The sequence below is a fragment of the Dermacentor silvarum genome, chromosome 4 (assembly GCF_013339745.2).
Source record: "Dermacentor silvarum isolate Dsil-2018 chromosome 4, BIME_Dsil_1.4, whole genome shotgun sequence".
In the NCBI taxonomy this organism is placed as follows: domain Eukaryota; kingdom Metazoa; phylum Arthropoda; class Arachnida; order Ixodida; family Ixodidae; genus Dermacentor; species Dermacentor silvarum.
Window position 1 is genome coordinate 18453233 of NC_051157.2, and position 15446 is coordinate 18468678.

General features: G+C 43.3%; 1 protein-coding gene across 2 annotated transcripts in view; it reads right to left on the reverse strand.

Annotated features, from left to right (window-relative positions):
• Positions 1-15446, reverse strand: part of LOC119449561 (E3 ubiquitin-protein ligase MYCBP2-like) — a 208031-nt gene that overhangs the window by 66501 nt on the left and 126084 nt on the right. For both annotated transcript variants that reach the window (XM_049665301.1, XM_037712753.2), the window contains exons 45-52: positions 13790-13934; positions 13115-13300; positions 12064-12235; positions 11223-11323; positions 10775-10891; positions 8742-8876; positions 6678-6924; positions 474-598 (exon numbers count right to left, since the gene is read on the reverse strand). In XM_049665301.1, the coding sequence (XP_049521258.1) occupies positions 474-598; positions 6678-6924; positions 8742-8876; positions 10775-10891; positions 11223-11323; positions 12064-12235; positions 13115-13300; positions 13790-13934 (1228 nt within the window). The remainder of the gene's footprint in view (positions 1-473; positions 599-6677; positions 6925-8741; positions 8877-10774; positions 10892-11222; positions 11324-12063; positions 12236-13114; positions 13301-13789; positions 13935-15446) is intronic.

The following is a 15446-nucleotide window of genomic DNA, read 5'->3' on the forward strand; positions in this document are numbered from 1 at the left end:
GTCACCACCTAGTTTCAAAGGATATGCCAATAAATCATCATCATCATCGTGTCTCCTCGCGAGCTAAGATGCATGTATAGGGCATGTTTCCACTGCAAGCAAGCAAGGAAGCAAGCGCAGGCGTGGCTCAGTGGTAGAGTAGCTGACTCCTGCACAGCGGGCCCAGGCTCAATCCTGGCGGGAACTAGGTAGATTTTTTTCTCATTCCTGGGGATAGCTGCAACGGAGACCGGCGGTGGCGGACAACATCGCCAACCAAAACAGCTTCGAATGAGCCCATAACAGCTTGCGTAGTAAAACAACTGCGCTGTGAAACGTGCGAAATGAGACTTCTATAACCACACCACTTGCGTACCTTCCAACAGAGTTGCCTGCTATGCATAAAGCGGAGTACAAAATAGTGCCAGGATATGCGCAAGCAGAAAATTCTTACTGCTCCTGTGATAAAAAGGCAATTGCAAACCATGCCTCACCTCTTCAATAGCAATGATTGTGCTGTCCATGGCAAGCACCCCAATTGAAGGTGCCTTGAGGTTAGGCTTACTTCGTACATTATGTCCTGCGGCTCCGCAACTAGCCACTTGGTACATTCCAGGTCCTGTAGTCATAGAAACAATGACATTCAGAGTGCACGCAGGCCAATAATGCAGTAAAGTAATGACAAAAATCTTCATTCTTCTAAACACAACATTAAATGTGTGACACACATTTGAAAAAGGTATCAACCTTGGCCATAATGCAGTAAAGTAATGACAAAAATCTTCATTCTTCTAAACACAACATTAAATGTGTGACACACATTTGAAAAAGGTATCAACCTTTAGAAACAAAACACGTGGCTTTGGTTACAATGCTGGTGTGCACAAAAAAATTTGTTGTTTTGTACTGTGAACTGTTAGCACTGACTGCTAAATTAAGACAATGCAGAACTAAAGGTTACATTTCATTAAGCAGATGGTGAAATGCCAACGGTTTTCTGTTGAGTGGCATAACGCTATACCATATTTACCCGAATCTAACGCGCACCTTTTTTCCGTGAAAATGGGTCCGAAAATTACAATCTGATATGAAACCATATCCAGCATTACCATCATTACAATCTGGTACATTACAAGCGTTACAATTGGACACAAAACCAAAACCGCGTTCGCGGCGTTAGCAACAGCTTACCGCCAGAGCAGTCAAATGCATCGTCATTGCCATCACAAAATGGTGACAGAGCATGTTTTGCGAAGGCTGCTATTGGTTCATTTTGTGCTAAACTAGAATATCGAGCGTATTCTTGGCCAATAACTTTTGGAGATGCTATTACTTTCGTGAGATCTTGCACAACTCGGCACTGAATGTGTCGGTGTAATCAGCCACCAGCGTTTCTGGCACTGTGCCAAGCTCGCTATTCGCACAAAGTGCCAGGAATGCTCTCTGACACATACTTCCGACAAGTCCGATGCAGTCTCGTGAAAGTAATAGCAGTATCTAAAGTGATCACTCAAGAACACTGGCCCTGTGTGCCTGATATCTGTGGCCAATGACTCACAAATGAAATAATAAGCAGGGTTCGTACACAATATTTGGCTGGAAATTCAAGGACATTTCAAGGATTTCAAGGATGCAAAAAGGCAGAATTCAAGGAGTGTTAGCGTAATTTTATTTCCTCACATCACTTAGGAAAGGAGCCCTATTTTCGCATTAATTTCTCTTTCAAGAGCTGTTATCTCCCCTTCTTTTTCTTTGGCTGTTCGACGGAAACTTCGTCGCCTTTCTGGTGGCTCTTCAAGGCAGATTCCCCCATCGTTGCAATGTCGACCGTCTTCTGACATAATGCGCACATTGCTCGATAAGGATCGCTTGGTTCCGGTCTCACCCAGTGACGATAGTCCGTATGTTGCAGCCACGCAGGCTGAAACTTGCACTTCCCGCCTGGCATCTTGTCAAAGTAAACACACAACGCAAACGCGAACTTCACTGAAATGGCGCGCACGAGGCCGACAAACGGCCCGACTATAGTACCTAAAAGACACATACTAGTGTGCCGAGAGCGGGTGTCGCGGTAGCACCGAGTGTGATGCCTGCCGCCGCCGGCCGCTTGGTGCGCTGCACTTCGAGACTGTGCCGGACCATGCTGAGACATGGGCGGACTTCAGGCAAGACACGACGCGAGTCTCCCCATTTGCCCGGCGATCTGCCTCTTATGTTCTTGTCCCAATCCGCAATACATTCGGCGTCTGCGGACACGCTGGGTAATGAGATGAGCCGTTTCTTTCCCCGTCTCTGGGAAATCGCGGTTTCGCGACCTGTTCAAAGTTTCTTTAGACAGACGAGTGCACACATAGATGCAAAAAACCCACTCGCAGTAAGAAAAGACTGCAACGAAAGCGGCAGCAAGGCGAGAAATTAACTAAGCATTGCAATCGACGCGTAGCAATCAACGCATCGCAAACGAACGCGAGTCGAACACCGCAGGATTTAGCATGGTGCCGACAGGCATCGCCGTCTGGTGGCCCGCGGCGGCAGGCATCACAGCCCGCGCCACCGTCCCGCGTTGGAGACTCTCGGTGGACGGCACACTAGAGTATATTCTAGGCACTATACGCAAGCCGAGCGAGCGATATGTCTCGCATTGGATTGGCTTTCCAATGCATATTAGTTGCCAGACGACGTAGGGGCTGCGAGATTTAAAACCGAAACTTCCTGATGTTGCCCTTTAGTCAACACAGCTTGTTTTCATGGGCATTCGTAAGCGAAAGCGCCTTAAATATCAGCATGACTTGCGGAGGTACATCGTTAATTTCCTCTAGCGGAACAAATCCCACGGGATTTTCAAGGATTACAAGGAGCCCACGGGTATTCAAGTAGTTTCAAGGGCCCTTGAACTTATACTTTCAATATCAAGGATATTCAAGGATTTCAAGGGGCTGTGCGAACCCTGAATATGACTTATTTCCCATAAAGCTTTACAAATTATGATGAGGTTTCGGGAAAAAAATTGTTCTTTGGCAACTTGACTAGCCCAATGTCGTCCCATATGGAGCAGCAAATAACGAGCAAGATACACATTCAACAAATTATAAAAAAAATGTACTAATAATAATAATCAAGGAAGCAGAGGTATCAAACTTACTTAAGAAGCTTTAGCTTAGTATTTTTACAGTGGTTATGAAAAGAACACAAGAAAAATCAGCAACGCAGCTTGTCTCAAAATATAATAGCACTGCACATTTCAGTACGTTATACTATCATAACACGACAGTGCATTGGTTACAGTGGAAACAACCAAATATATTTTCAAAAAATACATCAATGAAATAGCAGAAGAAAAAAAAAGCATCACTTTAGAATGAGCATAATGAAAACACTTAGAGATGGAATTTTAATGAGCTATAGTAATTATGTATTGCAGATGAATATTCAACATCAACTTTCAGTGTGGAGAGGCTAGCAAAGTCGGGAGAGTGATGCGAAGCATCTGAGTGCCTTGGTACTTGCCATAGTTTTGGAAATCTTGTGTTATAGTTTACGAAGTGTCGATTTAAAGCTGCTTAAGTTCGCAAATTTACATCCCTTTTTATTTCCTTTAGGTTTGCTGACACTAGGGGCAATGGAAAAGGTGCTGTGCTTTAAGTATACCGAGCATTTCGAAAACCGTTCTAGTGGCGAAGTCGTATGGTTTATTGCAAATTATTTGTAATTTTTTCCGGAATCGAATAATGCAATTAATGTTCGTTTTGGATGTGTTCCCCCATACAAGACAACAATAGTTTAGGTGGCTTAGAAATAAGGCATTATAAATGAGCAACCTTATTTTCGGTGGAAGATACTTAAAGGGCCTCTCACCAGGTCTGGCCATTTTGAACTGACACGCACAGTGCATACAATGCGTGCTAACGATCGTGGCTGCAAAGTATTACACTGCTACGTGCTGCAAAAAGAGCTCACATTTCAAAGCAAACATCCTGCACCCTTCTCCTCGCAGGCACCGTGCTCCCAGCAGGAGAGTCTAAGTGTATCGCGCAAGTGTGTCTATGTAGTTCGCCGTGCTGTGACTTCATTCATAGTGGCACGTGACTTGGAGAATTATTCAAAGCAACAGCAGCTATTTGTTTGATCTGTTGCTTCAATAGAGGGATTAAAGTTTAGAGAAATAATAAAACCTATATACCGAATGTCTGCGGGTCTTTGTTTTACTTTGTACCATAGCAAGAGATATGCACTTCCGTTTCGTCAGCTCATTCCCACATCGTGCAGTTGCACGCGCAGAGAGTGAAGCTATGTCGTTTTCTACCATGTTCCAATGTGCGATTAGGCTCTGTGATCAGCTTGCATCTGGCCTCAGTGTTCATGTAGCACTGACTTATGCTGCTAGTCCAGTGTTCTCGTGCACAGCACGCAAAATCGAGAGAAACGCAACAGCTCGCACACGACACCGTCAGTAGAAGTGTGCTGCGCAGCAACAAAGGTCGAGGGGAGGGGAAAAACAAAAGCGCGGGGCTCGTCACGTATGCGTCCCGCGATCCTCCAGCTCCGGTATGGGAGAATGCAGGGAAGGAATTTCGCTTGCGGAGGCTAGACAAGGGCAAGTGGAGAGAGCGCCTGTGTTGGGGGTGACGCTCACCTCCTGGACTCATGGGTTCGACAGCACCAAAATATTTTATCTCGGCTATTAATGAACCAAATTGAAAAATTCTCGTGGTAGAACAACTTTCTACGTACTATAACCAAGATTTTTCTATGTGGCCTGGTGAGGGACCCTTAAAACAAGAAACATTGCGCTTTGGAGGCGACATGGAGCTTCCTTTTTGTCGGTAGTTTTCTCGGTGTCAGTGTCTGTTTTGAACATGTCACTCTTATTACACGGTGCTTCGGTGGTGCGTGGCACCGGAATCTATGGCAAATAGCAACAGCACGGGCCGAGAGCCAACAGCGACGTCTTCGTGGAGCAATCCCAACAACTCAGAATAGATTTGCTGCAATTGGATCATATGCTAATTCCATGAAAGACTTTCGTAAAAAATGACACCACGAGATTTACCAGTTTACAAATTGAATTTTAGATGATGCTATCATCACATCTGTTTCTAACATTATTCTTTTGTTCTAGGCTTCGTTTTATTTGCTTTAGTTTTTATTTGCGTTTAAGGCCATTAGTGGTAGACCAGTTATGAACTTTATTTAGGACGATATTCACTGTTGTTACACGGCAGTCGGCATTACTTGTCTAGGATAACAACGCTGCATTGCCTGCATAAATTATATATTTTGTGTATCAATCTACGTGAACTATATTGTTTATGTAGAGAATAAAAAGCAGTCCTAAAATGCTACCTTGTACTCCAGTTTTAGCTTGTTAATGCTATATGGTGCTTCTAATGTATACTAGTTGATTCCTGTGCTTTAGATATGGTGTTATTGAGAGGTATTTCACGGACTCTACAATAAGTTAGTCTTCCGAGTAAGAGGTCACAATTAGTATAATCAAAAGGTTTGCTAAAGTCAACAAAAATCTGAAGCATCAGCAAACGTTCTTCAATGTTTTTCAGAAGGAATTTTTTTTGTACTAATAGAGCGATGTCGGTGCGCTGCTTTCATTATGAAAGCCCCATTAAAAATGTTAAAAAATTCCACCTGCGAAGATAAATTCTGCATGCCTATTTTTTTCGATCACAAACGTGGGGGGTATGCTATTTTTTTTTTTATGAATCGGCAGCATGTTGTACAGGCGTCACATGGTGTACTTTGGATGGCAATTGGACCCAACTGGGATCGAAGTTTTCGGTCGTGATTGGCTCCTTTGCTCAAGTTACAGGAGGGAGTCAATCGCAGTCGAGAATTTAGATGCAAATAAGGCTCGATCGTGATGGAAAATGGCCGTGTCACACCTGTATTACATTCAGGGGCACTTTTATTATCTTACTTTAAGCCCGCAAAAATTGGGTGCGCATTATGATCGGGTAAATATGGTACATAATTTAAATCTTTTTAACATTTATTATTCACAAGCACCCCAGCACAGGTTTTTGTAAAAGCATGCAGCAACAAAAAGTCCCAAGACACATTCATATAAAAGAAAAACTTGGAGGACACTTAAGTTTTGCCTTTAAGAGTAGAACGCGATAGCGTTATCGGGACCCGTTCGCATCGCATCGTTCGCATACGGCAAGTAGACTTCATTCACTGCAACAATGAACGTGGGAAAGCCAGCTTACAAAGACCAAGCTTACACCGATCCCCTTAAAGTCTGCTTCACTTTTAAACTGAAATGCATTGCAGGAAAGACGTTTTTCCAGGGGCAATATAAGTGGTCTTATATTAAAATGTGAAGGCCCCAGCACCTTTTTTTATTATTTTATTAATTGTTTGCTATTGCCCCGACGCGTGCAGGTCTGGTAGAAATGTTTGAGTTTCCTCGTAGCAGAATTAGGTTTTCTCGTACATTCAAATTACAATCCAACGCCAAATGGTAAAGTTGTACTTTAACATTTTTCTGACGGATTTCACTGTGAGAAATTAAATTTTTGTTCACCAAAAGCTTGCACCACGTGGAGGGCCTGCGAGGTCAATGTGGTTGGATGATTTTCTCCGCCACCCGCGATCACACGCCGGTTGCCAACGCCGGATTTTCTGCGACACCCTGCCCTAAACGCTATCGCGTTAAAACTACAATGAAAGCGGGTACTGACCATGCTTAACCACATCATGTGGATGTGGTGGTTGCTGGTGCTGTTGTTGAAGTGACTGGTGCTGTTGCTGCTTTTGCTGCTGCTTTTGCTGCTGCTTTTGCTGTTGCTCTTGATGTTGCTGTTGACACTGCTGTTGATGCTGGTGTTGTACTTGAGACACCTGTTGCTTCGGTTCTTTCAACTCTTTCTTCTTGGGTGCAACATTGCTTCTGTCACTAAAGAACTCATCTCGAACTGCCTTGGGCTCCTAAAACACAAACCATGAGAGAGTGCAGAAAGTTGCTTAAATATTTACATCAACAATGCATCAGTACAGAGCAAAAGTACCAACATTATTGCACTACCTACATACCTGACCAAAAATGTAGTACATACTAGTTATTAAATTTGCAAATACAGTAAAATCTCGTTACTACGAACCCCACAATAACGAACTTTTCAGATTAACAAACTTTTCAGAAATCCCCTGCGGACTTCTTATAGTTTCAATGTAAAAATATTTCAGCACTACGAACTTCAGAATACCGAACTTTTCAGAATAACGATCGTTATTCAGTTTCTGTGTCATGTTAACAACACCTATGAACTACGAACTCATATTCCAAATTTGGGATTCTTAGATTTCCGTGTATCCAGCCACAGCAGCCGAAACAGGAGGCTAGCAGACGGCAAGGCGCAGAAAGCTAACGCCGCAACGCACAGGTCCGGAAAACCTGAGATGGCGCCTGAGGCAAAAAAAAAAAAAAAAAACCCATGCTGGCAAGCAGCATCGGCGCGTCGGAAAGCGGCGCGTCGGATTGGCCTCTCGAAAGGCCAATCACCCACGCACGATAATCACCCACGAGTTCCGAAAAAGACTCGAAAGCAGCGCGACTATCACGCTAATCGGTGACAGCGGCATGTCACACGGGACGCGCCTGTCACCCGCGCGCGCCATACAGGTTCTTTCCCGCATGCCTTTTCTGTACTATCCAACCCTCAGATTACACACCAGCGCGCGTTGCAATGGATTCGTCCCTAGTTTAGGAGGGCGCCCTTGTGCTTACAGCTGCGCAGTGTACCCGAAAGCCCCACGTGGACGGATATTCCAACAGCGCAGCTCAGTAAAGCAGCGGGACTAGCGGGGCCAGAAGGTGAGCATCGGGTCGGGCATTACCGCAAAATACTTTGGCTCTCAACTCGCGCTTTTTCGTTCCAAGGCAGGATAACAGTGGGTGAGCTGAACAGTCAGGCGAGCTGTTCTTTCTGAGAAGGTCCCGAAGTGGAGATTGTCATGCGCAGAAGCGTTCGAACTCTAGCTGAGGCGACGACTCATCAGGTTTTGCGAGCGCATGTTCCCGCCAGACAACTGTCGCCTAGCAACGGAGACGCGTCTCTTCCTTCTTTCGGCATTCTTTCCGCGCTTTCTGCGGCCATAGTAGCTACGCGCGCGCGGAGAAATGTAACCTCCGTACTCGCGGGGTTGCCACACGGTCATACTTCGTACTTACCGAGCGGTGTCACTTATGCGCGCTTGCACTTTAAAATAGTTCAGGTGACCGCCTCGAGCGAGACAATTGCGGTGTCCACGGCAAGGATTGTGAAAATAAACAAACAAGAAACATTGCACTTTGGAGGCGACATGAAGCTTCCTTTTTGTCGCTATTTTTCTCGGCGTCAGCATCTGTTTTGAGCGCGTCACTCTTATTACACTGTGCTTCGGTGGTGCGTGGCGTCGGAATCTATGGCAAATAGCAACAGCACAGGCCGAGAGCCAACAGCGACGTCTTCAAGGATAGCTCATATGGTGACAACTTATGAACTGATAAGTTAATGGGCGGAATGTTTAATGTTGGGACTTTCACTCTAACGACTTTTCAGAATAACGAACCATTTACCACGGTCCCCTGAAGTTCGTTATATCTAGATTTTACTGTAAAATTTTTCTAACATTCCCTATACGGTTCGTATATTCGAGCATTCAACACACTCCTACTTTTTTTCTATTCGTTTAGTTTGTTTTACCACATACAGGAAAATGCCTTCTAAGGCCTGTAAGCAAACAATGCACTATCGGATACTCACTTCAAAAGGAACCAACAGAGTTTTTCCTATGTGCTGATTGTATTGCAAGCACCAGGCCTCAGAGTACCCATTCTGGCAGTAGTTCTTGATGGTTTCAGGACTCAGCCGAACCCAAACGCCATCGTCATTGTGCAACTAGGACACATTAAAAAAAAAAAGTTTGAACATCATGATTCATAATTTATGTCTCAGAGAATAATGGGGGAAGAAAACCACTCTGCAAGTCACAATTCAAAAGATCAGAGCCCTCTGCCAGTAAATTATCATAGGTAGATTGGAACTGTCATGCACCGTATTTACTCGCATGATGATCGCACTTTTTCCATGACAAATTTGCATGAAGTTGGGTGTGGGTTAAATTTTAAACAATTATGTTTCCGCGGACATTTTTAAAGAGTAGGAGACACGCGGTACAATTTAGCGTTCAATACAGCATCCAACGTGCCGGAACGGCAGGCGGAGACGAAATGTTATGCCGTGCCGTAGCAGCAAATTGAACGTCTAGCGTGTGCATAGCATGGCAAGACACCTCAGTTCCAGCATGTCGGACGCCGAATAATACCGCAAGTCTCCTACTTTTGTTGCAGGCCGGGCGTTCGATCTGGCACTACGGCACAGTAAAACGGCTCGGATCCGGTTGCCGTTCTGGTGCATCGGATGCTATATCAGACGCCGAAACGTATTGCGTGTCTTTTACTTCACAACAGCAAGTTTGAGTACCAATCATTATGTGAAGAAAAGAAAAAACTCATTTCTTCATTGGAAAAGTGGGGCGTATGTTCATTGCATGAGTGCGTTCATTATGCAAGTAAATACGGTAAACACTGCATAAAGGAGTCCACAATATATAATACCACATTTAGTCGATTATAATGCACCCTATATTGAAACCTGCACCTAACTTTTCATGGCAGGAAATGAATAATTCCCTCGATGTAACACGAACATAGATTTTTATGCTTCAAGATACAGTCACATATGAATTAGATGACAGCACATTTTTGAGGCCACGACGAAGTTGCACCCTCGGTACGGAAAAGCATGGCATTCAAGATCAGGCTTCATAAGTCTGAAGCTGCTGGAGATGCTATGGGCACCAGCTATAGGTGGTGTCCAACAATGGCAAACTGCTGGCATTCACAAGAGCTTCCAGCACCTACAGTACAGCAAAGCACTACCTTCGGGATTGGAAACTGGCATTAGAGGCTGAGATTGTGGCTGTGATTTAGACACCACATATTGGAGTTATGGTTTCGTGCTCGACTACGACGTCCAAATCAAACTTTCGCAATTCTTGGGTAAAAAAGATGGCTGTTTGAAACGAGTAAATACGATACCTTACATATTATCCAAACACGACAGAAGGTTACCAGGAAGGTAGACTTGAAGCGATCAACAGCGGGCGCATAAGGAAGACTCAGGCTGGAGCCAAGGTTTCAACAAGGAGAATTGTCTTCGACAAGGCAACAAGTGCTTTCCTTGGCACTGTTTACATACTGTACATAGCTCTCTCACCACAGGGGTGGTGAGAAGCAAAAGCGGGTGCAAAAGATTAAAGTGAGGGTTACTGAACTGGAACCTGAAGTGTTCAAAAGGTTATGATAGTGAGTGGGTGGGGAGCATGCTGTCCACATATTTCATGAGCATACTATGTTTCATTGTGTACTAATATTAACATTCATATAAGAAGTATGTACAGTCACTGTCATGCCTGACCCAACATGCCTATGCAGGGGATTTCTAGTTGAGGTGCCATAATGTGTTAGCTTAATGAGTCTTCCTTCCAAAGCATTATATGTTTGCTCCTTACAGCCTATGTTCATTAAAGTTAACCACTACAGATGTGTCTTCATTGTTCCAGCTAAGTCTGGTGGTGGCTGTACATCAGCCAACTAGCCTTATTATTTTAATAATTAACCCTTTACAAATGCGAACAAGCTCGGTTAATCTGTTTTTGTGGCTGCTACTAGGACAAGGTAGCCTGATGCACTAGAAGAATTCATAAGAGCATTTTACAAGCAGTGCATGATCACCTCATCAACAAAGGTGACGATTCCGTCCACCTGCACCACACCAATCTGCTTGCTCTGCAAGGAAGGATGGCTGCGAATTCTTAGCCCAGCACTGTACTTGGCCTGAAACTTGCGCATCTGCAAGAAGCCAAGAGAAGAGTAGAAGAACACTTATTTAGAAGTATGCGTTTTATGCTGTTATGGTAGTGTTGTACAGATTACACCACAAATGTAACCCCCTCATATCTAGGCCCTGTAAGAGGCTGATAATATGTTCAAATGAATAAATAATAAAACAAATGCTTCAACTGGAACTACTATATGGCTAACACAAGCGCATCAGACTGAACACCAAAATATGCGTAGAATGAAATTGCTGCGGCTTGGATGCTTGACTAACAACAAAATGTATTCCAATATGACAAAGACATGAAAAAAAAAAAAAAAAAGATATAAAACTATAGGTTACCTTGTTGGGTTGGTGCGATGACTTTTGTGAAACACTTCTGGAAGGAATCACCAATCCTTGTGGTGGTTCTTTCACTTCAACCAGCCGACACTGGGAACTGCCTAATGAAATAAAAAATGCATACAATGGTAAACCAGAAAATGTGATTCCTAGCTTATAAATAGAAAAAAAAAAAAAAAAACACACTCGGTGATAGCCTTACGTGTGCCATCGGTAAAAGCTAGGGGTGTGTGAATATTCGAAACTTTCGAATAACGAATCGAATAGTGTCCTATTCGATTTGGTCTTCGAATCAAATAGACACTATTCGTAAATGCAGATCTTTTTCAAATACTTTGCGAATACTTCAAAACTTCAACTGCGCCCAAATAAACATAAACCTGGAGCAAAAGTATGGTAAACTCCCCCCCTCCCCTCCCTCCTGGGCATAATATGGGCATAAAACATGTGAACTTGCGTACTGAGCAGGATATTCCACTTAGGCAGCTATACTTTATAAGCTGTACAGCGATCATTCGCACCCTCTGAAAAGCCCTGTGCATGCGAAGAAACTCTTCGTTTGCTTCTAATGCTCTATTTGTGCTTATAATAATAATGAAAAAAAAAAAAAAACTTCTACATAACGTACTAGGTAATGACAGAAACTTGCCAACTTTAACAATACTGGGATGTGAATATTGTTTTATATTAATTGTGATAACGGCTGTTCATTATTCAAAAGCTATTCAAAAAGTATTCTATATACAATTCGATTCGGTGTCAAAAATCACTATTTGCACACCTCTAATAAAGGTTTTTATCTTTTCATTGAACAGCTCATTAACAAAAGAGAATTAATTACCAATTTCAAAGCCATCAATGATAGCATGCAGCAGGTACCAGCCCACAGAGCCTGGCGTCCAGTTGGCTGTGTACGTGCCATCGTCGTTAGCACGTACTAGCATGTTTTCAATCAGTCGCTTCTTGGTTGGAGAAACATAGCGCAGCTCTTCGAAGGAGTAGTCCTCGTATTGCTGTAAAGGAGAACCAGTACATTATTCACGAAGCACATATCATGTCGCTTATTGAAACGGCATTGCTGGTTATTGTCTACCCTTTGGTTTAGAAGTATCAAGTACTTAAGAGGAGCGGTTCTCTCAATCACATCGAGATTTAGTCGAGCAGTAGATATCGGACGTATATCTGTACTAAAATGTTGACAAAAACCAACCTACACAGAGCATATTTTTGAAAATACATTGCAATGCACATTATGTGAAATTTCACAGGTGGGCCCACATACATTGAAGGGGGGCAAACAATATGGTGAACATCGCACTTCAAACGCAAGCAAAGGCACATGCACATGGTCTGGTACTACTTTACCTTCCTCACCAATGGTGTAAAAACACCAAGTTCAACAGCTCATCAAGAACAAGCTAAGCTATTCGTACTGGACTATGATGTGCAGTGAAGCCTGGTTCAAAAATATTGAAGAAGGTCTACTGAAGAACACGGAAGCAAGATATGCCTGTTGCTGCACAAAGAATCTCTGCGAAAATCTTCTGCTCAAGCACATAATGTTGAACAGCATTTGCCACGTTACTTTTCAAGTTTTTTCTTTCTTCCTACGATACTGCACAATGCAGTTGCTTCAGTTTCTCTATGACTTCATTAAAACAATGGCTAACTGTGGTTTCACTGCCTGGACTTATTCCAAGTTCAATTCCAAGATTTGAACTCAATGCTTTTGCTAACTGCAGCCACACTACTTCCTCTACATACCTCTGCAATGAAAAGGAGGTGGTCCTTGGATAATAGGGGACCTACGTGTGTACAACACATGCCCGTGTTTAAACGTCCGAAGGCATCTATGCCTTCTATCATGCTAGTAGCAATTCCTTGTGACTCACCCTCATTGTAGTAATGGCATAGTAGAGCATCTTGTCTCTCACAGTGACTTCGTAAGGGGCATCCAGTGATGGAGGCGGGTGGCCGCCAAAGGTCAGGAGGCCAGTCTGGTCATTTGAGCCAGCTGCTGTCGAGCCTGGGACATGCTCCTGGTTGTAGGCATTCATAGGCACTGCCCTCACTTCCACCTGAATAAGCAAAACATTTCAATAAGCATGAGAACACTGAGAAAGGAAGGAACTTAGATCACAACACTTGCACGTGCACTGAGGTGTAGACAATGAATGAGCACAATGATGAGATATTAAAATAGCAAGTAAGCAAGCAGTCTGTGACTTAACCAAGCTAAATACAAAGGTACTTTATGAGAGAAATGTAAATGTGTGTTTGGATTCTTTATGCTTCTGACGCAACTACAAAACAAATGTGGTTCCGCATAATAGCTAGTCACTCACAAATATCATAAAACATTTGCCATAATTTGGAACTATACTTATGCCTTCTGATGCATGGCATGTGGTTCAAGTGCTTTTTTGACAACACTCTGAATAGCAAAAAGCTAAGAAATAAAAATAATAAAAGCAAGGCAGTTAAGTCACAGTGGTAGTATGATGTGAAAAATGATCTAGTCACTGTAATGTCTTGCCATCTAAAAGAATAAAAGCAGAAAGAAGTACCTTCATGTTGGGCACATGCACCAGGTATGCATACTGGTCTCTTGTAAAGACTGTGATGACAGATGGCCACCCGCATTTGAGCTCCTCCTGACTGCAGATCAATTCACACTGCTTCGGGTCCACACAGCACTCAGGCTGCAGCCATCTGGTAACAGTGACACACGCACACAAAAAGAAACAGGGTGTGAACACAAAAACCAATAATAAAAAAAATTCACCCAAGCAGCACAACCTGCCTTACAATTTTACTGAGTGGTAAGGAGGGAAAATTGTGTTCTGCAGAAGTTCAAGTCCCTTTCCCACTAAAAAAGACATATATACGTGGGTTATTCAAAAAGTAAGGGCCGTTTCGTCCTAAAAATATATATATTCGTTAGAAAAAAGCTTTTATTGGCGGGCTTAGTTCAGTACAAACTTACTTCACTTTTCTACATAATCATTGCCAAATTCTAAGCACATTTAGTACCACTGCACCAGTTTCTTTTGTCCCTCTGCATAGAAGTTTGCTGTCTGGGAATTGAACCAGTTGACAATGGCGATCTTGAGTTTCTCATTGTCTTCAAACCATTGTCCCCCAAGGCACTGTTTCAAGTGCACGAAGAGAAAATAGTCACTTGGTGCAAGGTCGGGACTGTAGCGTGGGTGATCAAAAACTTCCCAACCAAAACCTTGAATCTTCTCCTTAGTTCGGGCAGCGGTGTGAGGACGCGCGTTGTCATAGAGAAGGATTATTACAGACCACATTTTCCCACGCCGTCGATTTTTGATCACACATCTCAATTTGGTGAGTATTTTGCAGTATACGTCAGCTGTAACTGTGGTCCCACGTTCCATGAAATCAACCAAAAGAACACCCTTGTCGTCCCAGAAAACAATAGCCATCATCTTCCGACGAGTAAGGAGATTGCTTGAATTTTTTAGGTTTTGGTGAAGAGTGGCGCCACTGCATTGATTGTTGTTTTGTTTCTGCAGTGACGTAGTATATCCAAGTTCGCCTGTAACAGTGTGCGAAAACAAATCATCTCTGTCTTGTCGCTAGCTGTCCCTAAACGCTCGTCTACTTGGCGTTCTTTGATGTTTGAGTGGGTCGGTAAGCATTTTTGGCACTCACCTTGCACACACTTTGTGATATCCGAGCTTTTCAGTTGCAATCATGCAAATTGTAGTGCGTCCAACAAGAGGCAATTTATCAGCCAAACCACTAGCTCTCAATCGTCAATCTAATCGCAGTTCCCGGTCCCCTTTTTGAACAGTTTAATTGGTCAGGCTGCTGGGCCTGCCACTGCGCTCTTCATCGTGCACATTTGTGCAGCCATTTTTGAAGTCTCGACACCATTTTCTCACCTTTCCTTCACTCATCAGTGTAGGTCAATAAACTAGGCACAACTCCCCATGAATTTGAGAAGCTGATTATCCTTTTTCATGCAAAAATCGAATTACAGCTCGCACTTCACAACAGGCAGGAGCAACGATTTTCGCGGACATTGTCATCTGCATTCCCCACCAAGCAGACGACCAATGGCCAAAATAATAACTTCATTAACTTCGAGAAGAATTTACAGATGGCGCTACGCAAATAAAACTTCATTCTGATGTGTAAATATTTAAATATAAGCGAACGGCCCTTGACTTTTGAATAACTCTCGTATATTTATCT